The sequence below is a fragment of the Bufo bufo genome, chromosome 10 (assembly GCF_905171765.1).
Source record: "Bufo bufo chromosome 10, aBufBuf1.1, whole genome shotgun sequence".
Classification (NCBI taxonomy): Eukaryota; Metazoa; Chordata; class Amphibia; order Anura; family Bufonidae; genus Bufo; species Bufo bufo.
Window position 1 is genome coordinate 6,132,919 of NC_053398.1, and position 12,437 is coordinate 6,145,355.

The window sequence follows — 12,437 nt, forward strand, 5'->3', positions numbered from 1 at the left end:
CCAGAAGTTCTCGGTGCACTAGTTCTATCACGCCGGTGCACTATTAGAAGTTCTATCACCCCGGTGCACTATTAGAAGTTCTATCACCCCGCTGCACTACCAGAAGTTCTCGGTGCACTATTAGAAGTTCTATCCCCCCCAGTGCACTAGTTCTATCACCCCGCTGCACTACCAGAAGTTCTCGGTGCACCCGCAGAAGTTGGGAGTGCACTGAGCGCGGCGCGGCGGGGGGAGGCGCTGTGGCGGCCGCTGGGAGGCGGCGGAGTTGTGGCTCTGGAGCTCAGTTCGGTGGCGCACGGGATCCGGGGGCGCAGCATGGGCAGCGGGACATGAGGTTGCCCGAGGGCTGCAGGGTGAGGTCCCAGCATGAAGCCGCCGGAGAGCCCGGACAGGAACGGCTACGTGCGGAGCTGCGTGACCCCGCTGAAGCCGGACCCCCCGGGCGCGGCGCTCGGGCTGCGGGCGCTGTGCGGGGCCGGGGCGCTGCTGGCGGCGGGGGGCTGCTCGGTGCTGGGCTGGGCGCCGTGTCTGCTGCAGGCGCTGAGCCCCCTCTTCAGCCTGGGCTGCGCCTTCTTCTTCCTCAGCCTGTACCTGGCGCGGGCGGGCGGCTCCGGGGCGCTCTGGCTGCTGGCGCTGCCCGTCTGCTGCTGCTGCTGCGGGGACGCCGTGCTGCTGCTGCCGGGCGCCGGCGATGAGCTGCGGCTGCTGCTGGTGCTGGGCTCCGTGGGGCTGCTCAGCCTGTGGCGGGGGCTGAGGCTGCCGCACGCCGTCCTGCTGCTCCTCTTCTCCGGCCTGGTGTGGCTGGTGTCCCGGAGCAGCCTCAGCGCCCTGCCCCACGCGGTGAGAGCCCTGGGCGGCTGCCTGGTCGGGCTGGCCGGCTCGCTGCTGGCTCTGGGCTTCAGCAATGGCTTCCACCTCCGAGAGGCGCCAGCGAGGAGCCCGGCGGCCATGCTGGAGGACAAGGTGCCGGTGATCAGGCCTCGGCGGAGGTCCAGCTGCGTGTCCCTGGGGGAGGCGAGCGGCTACTACGGCGGCAAGATGTCCCGGAGACCGTCCCTGCCGTGCATCTCGCGGGAGCAGGTGAGGCTTAACCCCTTCTCCCCCAGACCCACTTTCTCCCCACTTCCCCTGACACTTTGTAGCAGTTTGTGGAATGTTTACCCCTTCCTGCCCGGGCTGCAGACTTGTGTGTTTTCTGGGGCCCCTGTGATGTCACCACCGTCCTGGATCTGTTATGGTCACGTGTTGCTGTTTTGTGATGTCACCACCACCGTCCTGGATCTGTCGCGGTCACATGTTGCCGTTTTGTGATGTCACCACCACCGTCCTGGATCTGTCGTGGTCACATGATGTCCATTTTGTGATGTCACCACCACCGTCCTAGATCTGTCGCGGTCACATGTTGAGGTTTTGTGTTTTTTTTTTTTTTTGGGGCGCTGAAATACTGTGTTGCTAAGGGCGGTTATGTCACCTGATGGCGGTCCCGGGGTCAGAGGTCAGGATGGTGGGTATGTACTTGAACTGGCAGAAGTGATCGGTCTGCGCCGTCATGTCCGTATGTTTTGGTGCACATTTTGCTGATTCCGATTATTCGGATCTACCCACAGGAGGGGGAGTCGCTGTCAGTTGACCTCTTGACCCCGCGATCAGGAAGCGACTCCCCTTCCCCCCTTCCTCCGATGCAAGTTATGATTTATTGTAAGCAGCAAGATTGTGTCATGGCGGCAGGAAAATAATGTGTTAAAGTTACCCCATTGCAAAAATGTGCACGCCCCCCCATAACTGCAGCGAAGAACATGAACCTAAGACATCGATCGCACAGCGAGATCTGTGTTGTAGTACAGAAAAAACGGATGTGTGCACGCCAAAAATAACGGACGACGCAACGAAGAAGACGCCGCTCGTGTGCCGGGAACCGAAATCTAATCCACCCACGAGTTTTATAGATAAAAGTTGTGAGACCGGAGCAGATTCTGGTTTTCACACATTTTGCTCTCCAGTGTTTTTGGATCTTTTTGTCGGACGTTTCTATGGTAACTGAAGGACAATTATCACCGTTTCAGAAGTTTTTTCACTTTTCTGGACAAATCTATCAAGTTTCTGCGGAGACTCAGTATTTCCAGCGCGGACCCTTCTTTTTCTTCTGCGCTTCGCCCTGGATGCTGGTGTCGGCTTCTGGGCCCGATCCTGACGACTGACGACCCATTGTTGTCCAATCAGTGCTTGGCGTTTCCACGGTTTCTGGGTTTTTGTTTGTCCATCTGCTTTTTGAGGATCTACCACAGGTTCTTTATGGGATTGAGATCCGGGAGGTTTCCTGGCCATGGACCAAAAACTTCAATGTTTTGTTCTTCGAGGCACTTGGTTCTCACTTCTCCCTTGTGACATGGGATCCATCCTGCTGGCGAAAGCCTCGTCCGTCACCGCGCTGCTCCCGGCTTGGCCCGGAGGGGCTGCTCCCGGCTTGGCCCGGAGGGGCTGCCCCCGGCTTGGCCCGGAGGGGCTGCCCCCTGCTTGGCCCGGAGGGGCTGCCCCCGGCTTGGCCCGGAGGGGCGGCTCCCGGCTTGGCCCGGAGGGGCTGCACCCGGCTTGGCCCGGAAGGGCTGCCCCCGGCTTGGCCCGGAGGGGCTGCTCCCGGCTTGGCCCGGAGGGGCGGCTCCCGGCTTGGCCCGGAGGGGCGGCTCCCGGCTTGGCCCGGAGGGGCTGCTCCCGGCTTGGCCCGGAGGGGCTGCTCCCGGCTTGGCCCGGAGGGGCTGCTCCCGGCTTGGCCCGGAGGGGCTGCTCCCGGCTTGGCCCGGAGGGGCTGCCCCCGGCTTGGCCCGGAGGGGCGGCTCCCGGCTTGGCCCGGAGGGGCTGCTCCCGGCTTGGCCCGGAAGGGCTGCCCCCGGCTTGGCCCGGAGGGGCTGCTCCCGGCTTGGCCCGGAGGGGCGGCTCCCGGCTTGGCCCGGAGGGGCGGCTCCCGGCTTGGCCCGGAGGGGCTGCCCCCGGCTTGGCCCGGAGGGGCTGCCCCCGGCTTGGCCCGGAGGGGCTGCTCCCGGCTTGGCCCGGAGGGGCTGCTCCCGGCTTGGCCCGGAGGGGCTGCTCCCGGCTTGGCCCGGAGGGGCTGCCCCCGGCTTGGCCCGGAGGGGCTGCCCCCGGCTTGGCCCGGAGGGGCTGCCCCCGGCTTGGCTCGGAGGGGCTGCCCCCGGCTTGGCCCGGAGGGGCTGCCCCCGGCTTGGCCCGGAGGGGCTGCTCCCGGCTTGGCGCGGAGGGGCTGCTCCCGGCTTGGCCCGGAGGGGCTGCTCCCGGCTTGGCCCGGAGGGGCTGCTCCCGGCTTGGCCCGGAGGGGCTGCTCCCGGCTTGGCCCGGAGGGGCTGCTCCCGGAGGAGGTTTTGACCCCATTGTTTATTAATGACCATGTTCTCAGATAAACTGAGCGAGCCCACTCCCCCGGATGAGAAGAACCTCGCACATGAATGGTCTTGGGACGTTTTACCGCCAGCATGCACAGTGAGGCGAAGGGTTGGAGGACGGCCCAAGGACAGCAAAGAAGCCTCTTCTCTCCAAGAAACGAGGACAGACGGACATTCTGCAGGAAGTACAGGGACTGGAGGGGAAGTTATCATTTCTGATGGAGCCCTTCAGACTGGGAGATCTGGGTAAGGCTACTTTCACGCTTGCGTCAGAGGATTCCGTCGCCGGAACTGCCTGCTGGATCCGGCAATCCTGACTCAGACGGATCCAGATGCGTATCCGTCTGACAAATGCATTGAAATACCGGATCCGTCTCTCGGGTGTCATCTGGAAAAAACGGATCCGGTATTTATTTTTTGCATTTTTAAAGGTCGGCACATGCGCAGACTGGAAAACCGGATCCGTTTTTGCCGGAATATTTAATGCCAGATCCGGCAAGTGTTCAGTATTTTTGGCCGGAGAGAAAACTGCAGCATGCTGCGGTATTATCTCCGTCCAAAAAAACGTAAGAGGGACTGAACTGATGCGTCCTGATCGGATTGCTCTCCATTCAGAATGCATTAGCGTAAAGCTGATCGTTTTTTTTCCGGTGTTGAGCTCCTGTGACGGAACGCAATACCGGAAAACAAAAACGCTAGTGTGAAAGTAGCCTAAGAAAAGTGAGTCCCGCCGCGAGTCGTGAAGCGTCTGGAGCGCGCTCATGTCTGGGTTTCTTCTTATCCAAGGAAATGTTCTCCCCATGAATAAAGAATGGGAACAAAACCTCCTCCGGGAGCAGCGCGGTGACGGACGAGGCTTTCGCCAGCAGGATGGACCCCGTGTCACGAGGGAGAAGTGAGAACCAAGTGCCTCGGGGACAAAACATTGACGTTTTTGGTCCATGGCCAGGAAACCTCCCGGATCTCAATCCCATTGACTGCGTCTGCCCGCGACCAAACAAAACCCAGAAACCGTGGAAACGCCAAGCCCTGATCAGACAAGAATGGGTCGTCGGGATCGGGCCCAGAAGCCGACACCAGCATCCAGGGCGGAGCGCAGAAGAAAAAGAAGGGTCCGCGCTGGAAATGCTGAGTCTCCGCAGAAACCTGACAGTTTGCTCCAGTCTCAGCCATCTTAGGATGAGTGACAGGAAGTGTAACCTGAGGCCCATCACATAATCATTACTGTGTATCACATATCTGCAGGGATGACACCCATCTATATGTGACTGATATCAGCCTCTCCTCTTATAACGCTCCAGCGCTGATATAACCTCCAGAGACATTACATCACATGTGACTGATATCAGCCGCTCCTCTTATAACGCTCCAGCGCTGATATAACCTCCAGAGACATTACATCATATGTGACTGATATCAGCCGCCCCTCTTATAACGCTCCAGCGCTGATATAACCTCCAGAGACATTACATCATATGTGACTGATATCAGCCGCTCCTCTTATAACGCTCCAGCGCTGATATAACCTCCAGAGACATTACATCACATGTGACTGATATCAGCCGCTCCTCTTATAACGCTCCAGCGCTGATATAACCTCCAGAGACATTACATCATATGTGACTGATATCAGCCGCTCCTCTTATAACGCTCCAGCGCTGATATAACCTCCAGAGACATTACATCACATGTGACTGATATCAGCCGCCCCTCTTATAACGCTCCAGTGCTGATATAACCTCCAGAGACATTACATCACATGTGACTGATATCAGCGGCTCCTCTTATAACGCTCCAGCGCTGATATAACCTCCAGAGACATTACATCATGTGACTGATATCAGCCGCTCCTCTTATAACGCTCCAGCGCTGATATAACCTCCAGAGACATTACATCATATGTGACTGATATCAGCCGCTTCTCTTATAACGCTCCAGTACTGATATAACCTCCAGAGACATTACATCCTATGTGACTGATATCAGCCGCTCCTCTTATAACGCTCCAGCACTGATATAACCTCCAGAGACATTACATCACATGTGACTGATATCAGCCGCTCCTCTTATAACGCTCCAGCGCTGATATAACCTCCAGAGACATTACATCATATGTGACTGATATCAGCCGCCCCTCTTATAACGCTCCAGTGCTGATATAACCTCCAGAGACATTACATCACATGTGACTGATATCAGCCGCTCCTCTTATAACGCTCCAGCGCTGATATAACCTCCAGAGACATTACATCATATGTGACTGATATCAGCCGCCCCTCTTATAACGCTCCAGTACTGATATAACCTCCAGAGACATTACATCACATGTGACTGATATCAGCCGCTCCTCTTATAATGCTCCAGCACTGATATAACCTCCAGAGACATTACATCCTATGTGACTGATATCAGCCGCTTCTCTTATAACGCTCCAGCGCTGATATAACCTCCAGAGACATTACATCATATGTGACTGATATCAGCCGCTTCTCTTATAACGCTCCAGTACTGATATAACCTCCAGAGACATTACATCCTATGTGACTGATATCAGCCGCTCCTCTTATAACGCTCCAGCGCTGATATAACCTCCAGAGACATTACATCCTATGTGACTGATATCAGCCGCTCCTCTTATAACGCTCCAGCGCTGATATAACCTCCAGAGACATTACATCCTATGTGACTGATATCAGCCGCTCCTCTTATAACGCTCCAGCGCTGATATAACCTCCAGAGACATTACATCACATGTGACTGATATCAGCCGCCCCTCTTATAACGCTCCGGCGCTGTAGTCTGTAATAAGGTGGTTGTTTAGTTTTTTCCCCTTTATTGTAATTGTCTTTACATTTATTCTGTTGCAGAAGTCCTCACGCCCCTCCATTAACCCACATGATGGAAAATGGACCTTTAAGTGCAGGGTGTGATCAATATTTAACCATCAGCAGCAGAGCGTTTCCTTCCCCCCTCTTCCCGCTCGCTGTAATGCGCCCCCCGCGTCTCGCGCACACAGGGTCCGGGACGCTCCTTGTTGGATTCTGTCGGATTAGATATTTATCCAGATGTTTTTTGGCTGCGCTTCCGGGCAGTTCCTATAAATCTCCGCTCTCCGCACGTATCCAGTGTCTTACGTGGGTCAGTTGCGTTCCCGCTGCTGTCTTGAACTCGGGCCGCGGTTCTCGTGTGACATTGACTCTACTTTTACAATAGGCCGAAAAATTGCGCAATTTTAGTAATAAACGCCTCTTATCGAAGTCATAAATTCTCAAGTATGCCGTAAAGGAAGCAAAAGTGAACCTCCGCCCCCGCCACCATTTCTGTATGGAAGCGACATTTTCTTTAAGGCTAGATGAGAGGGCGTTGTGTGAATGACCCCCCTCCATGGAACTTGTAAAGGGTTAATAGTAAACGTGCAGCCTGGCCGCTGCCAACTCGCAAACTGTGCAGAATGTTAAGAGATTCCTGCGTCCTCCTGTCACCCCCGGGCTGAAGGGGTAAAGTGAGCGCGCCGACACTGCTACATGGGAATAGCAGAGCTGTGTGTGCAGTGTAACCCAGTGTAGCAAGATGGTGCCAGGCCAGTACACTACTACATGGGAATAGCAGAGCTGTGTGTACAACATAACCCAGTGTAACAAGATGGTGCCAGGCCAGTACACTGCTACATGGGAATAGCAGAGCTGTGTGTACAGTGTAACCCAGTGTAACAAGATGGTGCCAGGCCAGTACACTGCTACATGGGAATAGCAGAGCTGTGTGTACAGTGTTACAAGATGGTGCCAGGCCAGTACACTGCTGCATGGGAATAGCAGAGCTGTGTGTACAACATAACCCAGTGTAACAAGATGGTGCCAGGCCAGTACACTGCTACATGGGAATAGCAGAGCTGTGTGTACAGTGTAACCCAGTGTAACAAGATGGTGCCAGGCCAGTACACTGCAACATGGAAATAGCAGAGCTGTGTGTACAGTGTTACAAGATGGTGCCAGGCCAGTACACTGCTACATGGGAATAGCAGAGCTGTGTGTACAGTGTAACAAGATGGTGCCAGGCCAGTACACTGCTACATGGGAATAGCGGAGCTGTGTGTACAGTGTCACCAGACTGTAACATGTTGTTGCCCCCCACAGTGATGTGCACTGCTGGGGGGCACCAGTGTTTTCTGGGCCTGGTATACCGAGCACCCGTTGAATGCGGGTCACCCCCTAGTTGTTAGACATTTTTTGTCCGGTGACCTCTTCCCTTTTAACCTGTGTAAAGCCGGAGTCCTGCAGCGTTGGGTCACAAGATGATGGGGTTGATGCTGGAAAGGGCAAAGGTGGAGGTTAGGGAATGTAAGGGGTTAAGGTTTCAGATAGAGATGACTTTTATAATCACCGGGTGAAAATGCGAAGCGACTGGCGACCAGTGTGAAGCGTTTAATGGTCGCCCGACTCGTCCCTGTGATGATCTGCTTCGAATCCGGTGGAATTCATCATGGCCGTGGGTTCTAATAGTCTAAATTCTCGTCTAATCTGCGCAACGACCTCAGGACAGCGAGGAACGGGAATTGCACAAATTCTGTGGAAATAAAGCTGTAGCGTGTAGTTTTAAAGACCTCTGCTTGCTGCGAGTGAGCGGCAATTCTGTCCTGCGCTGATGCATTGTAACAATCTCAGTCTGGAGTCCTGGCCATTTGGCTCTCTAAGGACTGTAGACTGCAGACATTGTAACAACGGCCGTTCCTTTCTCTCCTTGTCCTTTGGTTTTGCCTTCTGATGGGGAAAGCGCCCGCAGACGCCCGGGTATTGGTGACGGTCGCGGCGAGCGACTGCGGGGTCTGATTCTATTCTTTAGGTTAAAAGCTCAGGGGCTGATAACAAAGAATGAAAGAAGATGATTTCTGCAGTTCTGTTACCTGTATAGAAACTACTGGGGTTTGTGTCAATTCATCAAAAAATTATTTACTTATATCCAGCGATGAATGTCATCACGTACAGAATAATCTCTGAATACAGTCTAAGTTATACTCCAGAGCTGCACTCACTGTTCTGCTGGTGCAGTCACTGTGTACATACATTACTTATCCTGTACTGATCCTGAGTTACATCTTGTATTCTACTCCAGAGCTGCACTCACTGTTCTGCTGGTGCAGTCACTGTGTACATACATTACTTATCCTGTACCGATCCTGAGTTACATCCTGTATTATACTCCAGAGCTGCACTCACTATTCTGCTGGTGGAGTCACTGTGTACATACATTACTTCTCCTGTACTGATCCTGAGTTATATCCTGTATTATACTCCAGAGCTGCACTCACTATTCTGCTGGTGCAGTCACTGTGTACATACATTACTTATCCTGTACTGATCCTGAGTTATATCCTGTATTATACTCCAGAGCTGCACTCACTATTCTGCTGGTGCAGTCACTGTGTACATACATTACTTATCCTGTACTGATCCTGAGTTACATCCTGTATTATACTCCAGAGCTGCACTCACTATTCTGCTGGTGCAGTCACTGTGTACAGACATTACTTATCCTGTACTGATCCTGAGTTACATCCTGTATTATACTCCAGAGCTGCACTCACTATTCTGCTGGTGCAGTCACTGTGTACAGACATTACTTATCCTGTACTGATCCTGAGTTACATCCTGTATTATACTCCAGAGCTGCACTCACTATTCTGCTGGTGTAGTCACTGTGTACACACATTACTTATCCTGTACTGATCCTGAGTTACATCCTGTATTATACTCCAGAGCTGCACTCACTATTCTGCTGGTGCAGTCACTGTGTACATACATTACTTATCCTGTACTGATCCTGAGTTACATCCTGTATTATACTCCAGAGCTGCATTCACTATTCTGCTGGTGCAGTCACTGTGTACATACATTACTTATCCTGTACTGATCCTGAGTTACATCCTGTATTATACCCCAGAGCTGCACTCACTGTTCTGCTGGTGTAGTCACTGTGTACAGACATTACTTATCCTGTACTGATCCTGAGTTACATCCTGTATTATACTCCAGAGCTGCACTCACTATTCTGCTGGTGTAGTCACTGTGTACATACATTACTTATCCTGTACTGATCCTGAGTTACATCCTGTATTATACTCCAGAGCTGCACTCACTATTCTGCTGGTGTAGTCACTGTGTACAGACATTACTTATCCTGTACTGATCCTGAGTTACATCCTGTATTATACTCCAGAGCTGCACTCACTATTCTGCGGGTGCAGTCACTGTGTACATACATTACTTATCCTGTGCTGATCCTGAGTTACATCCTGTATTATACTCCAGAGCTGCACTCACTATTCTGCTGGTGCAGTCACTGTGTACATACATTACTTATCCTGAGTTACATCCTGTATTATACTCCAGAGCTGCACTCACTATTCTGCTGGTGGAGTCACTGTGTACATACATTACTTATCCTGAGTTACATCCTGTATTATACTCCAGAGCTGCACTTACTATTCTGCTGGTGCAGTCACTGTGTACATACATTACTTATCCTGTACTGATCCTGAGTTACATCCTGTATTATACTCCAGAGCTGCACTCACTATTTTGCTGGTGCAATCACTGTGTACATACATTACTTATCCTGTACTGATCCTGAGTTACATCCTGTAATATACTCCAGAGCTGCACTCACTCTTCTGCTGGTGCAGTCACTGTGTACATACATTACTTATCCTGTGCTGATCCTGAGTTACATCCTGTATTATACTCCAGAGCTGCACTCACTATTCTGCTGGTGCAGTCACTGTGTACATACATTACTTATCCTGTCCTGATCCTGAGTTACATCCTGTATTATACTCCAGAGCTGCACTCACTATTCTGCTGGTGCAGTCACTGTGTACATACATTACTTATCCTGTACTGATCCTGAGTTACATCCTGTATTATACTCCAGAGCTGCACTTACTATTCTGCTGGTGCAGTTACTGTGTACATACATTACTTATCCTGTACTGATCCTGAGTTACATCCTGTATTATACTCCAGAGCTGCACTCACTTTTCTGCTGGTGCAGTCACTGTGTACATACATTACTTATCCTGTCCTGATCCTGAGTTACATCCTGTATTATACTCCAGAGCTGCACTCACTATTCTGCTGGTGCAGTCACTGTGTACATACATTACTTATCCTGTCCTGATCCTGAGTTACATCCTGCATTATACTCCAGAGCTGCACTCACTATTCTGCTGGTGGAGTCAGTGTGTACATACATTACTTATCCTGAGTTACATCCTGTATTATACTCCAGAGCTGCACTCACTATTCTGCTGGTGGAGTCACTGTGTACATACATTACTTATCCTGAGTTACATCCTGTATTATACTCCAGAGCTGCACTTACTATTCTGCTGGTGCAGTCACTGTGTACATACATTACTTATCCTGTACTGATCCTGAGTTACATCCTGTATTATACTCCAGAGCTGCACTCACTATTTTGCTGGTGCAATCACTGTGTACATACATTACTTATCCTGTACTGATCCTGAGTTACATCCTGTAATATACTCCAGAGCTGCACTCACTCTTCTGCTGGTGCAGTCACTATGTACATACATTACTTATCCTGTACTGATCCTGAGTTACATCCTGTATTATACTCCAGAGCTGCATTCACTATTCTGCTGGTGGAGTCACTGTTTCTATTCGGTGCTGATGTCTTTCCTCCTGCAGTACGTTGTTACTCGGCTCCTGTTGATATTGGGGTCACTCTACGCCCTTCTTTCCAGTAATTTTTTTCCTGTTGAGGTCTTTGGAGCCTGGTGCATCAGTGAGCTGAGAGATTTCTCTTGGTATTCTGTACATGAACCAGGAGGAACAGGATGAGCAGGTGTTTGGTGCCCAGCAGAGGTTTTTCGTCCGGCGGGCTCGTTCCTGGCAATTCATGAGGCAGCGAGTGTGGAATTTCTTCAGTTCCTGCGGTGAGGCATGTAGTAAAACGAGATTGGCGAGCGCCGCTGTTTTCTGTTTGTTTACTTCTATTGCACATGAAATGCTGAGTGATGTCACTGCCTTTAACCCTTTCCTGCTGCAGCGGAGTCCTGGCCTGTGGCTACTGCCTGGGTCATCAGGGGATATGGCCTGGGGCACACGGCTGGAGGTGTCTCCATCATGGCGGCCTCCGGTTACGTGTTTGGACCGGGCGCTGGTTATTGGGGTTTGTTGTAAATATCTTTAGTATTCGCGGTTATCACATGGCGGCGCCATGATACATCCCATGAAGGAGCGCGACTCTGGGATGTCACCCAGTTGTATCAGGTGTAATCATCTCCTCTAGGATCGCTGAACACCTGAGCATCGAGGGTCTTAGAAAGCAGGATGACTCCCCCTGTGAAATACGGAATAACAGCGATATCCGCGGAAATGGATAAATAGGTCACATGTCAACCCTGGAATTTGCAGGTTGCAAAACTTTAAAAATTCTTAATTTGTTATTGTACTTTCACACTAGCGTTTTTGTTTTCCGTCACAGGAGCTCTATACCGGAAAAAAACGGATCAGTTTCATCCGAATGCATTCCGAATGGAGAGCGTTCCCTTCAGGACGCATCAGTTCAGTCCCTTTTACGTTTTTTGGACGGAGAAAATATGCGTGCTGCAGTTTTATCTCCGGCCAGAAATACTGATCACTTGCCGGATCCAGCATTAATTTCCATTGAAATGTATTAGTGCCGGCATTACGGATCCGGCTTTTCGGTCTGCGCATGCGCAGATCTTAAAAATGCAAAAAAAAATAAAATTAATACCGGATCCGTTTTTCCAGATGACACCGGAGAGACGGGTCCGGTATTTCAATGCATTTGTCAGATGGATCCGCATCCGTCTGACAAATACCATCAGTTTGCGTCCGGATTGTCGGATCCGGCGGGCAGTATCGGTGACGGAATCCTCTGCCGCAAGTGTGAAAGTAGCCTTAAAGGGCCAGTAACCCTGCGAGTCTGTTGCAGATATTAGCGCTGGAGCGTTATAAGAGGAGCGGCTGATATCAGTCACGTGAAGAAGGTTCTCCG

The 12,437-nt window shown here is 51.8% G+C and overlaps 1 protein-coding gene across 2 annotated transcripts in view; it reads left to right on the forward strand.

The window, feature by feature from the left end:
* The first annotated feature begins 228 nt into the window (after nt 1-228).
* The window catches only part of PDE3B (phosphodiesterase 3B), a 101,549-nt gene continuing 89,340 nt past the window's right edge, over nt 229-12,437 (forward strand). For both annotated transcript variants that reach the window (XR_005774600.1, XM_040410419.1), the window contains exon 1: nt 229-1,080. Coding sequence is in view for 1 of the 2 variants with exons in the window: in XM_040410419.1 (XP_040266353.1) it covers nt 367-1,080 (714 nt within the window). In the remaining variant the exon portion in view is untranslated. The remainder of the gene's footprint in view (nt 1,081-12,437) is intronic.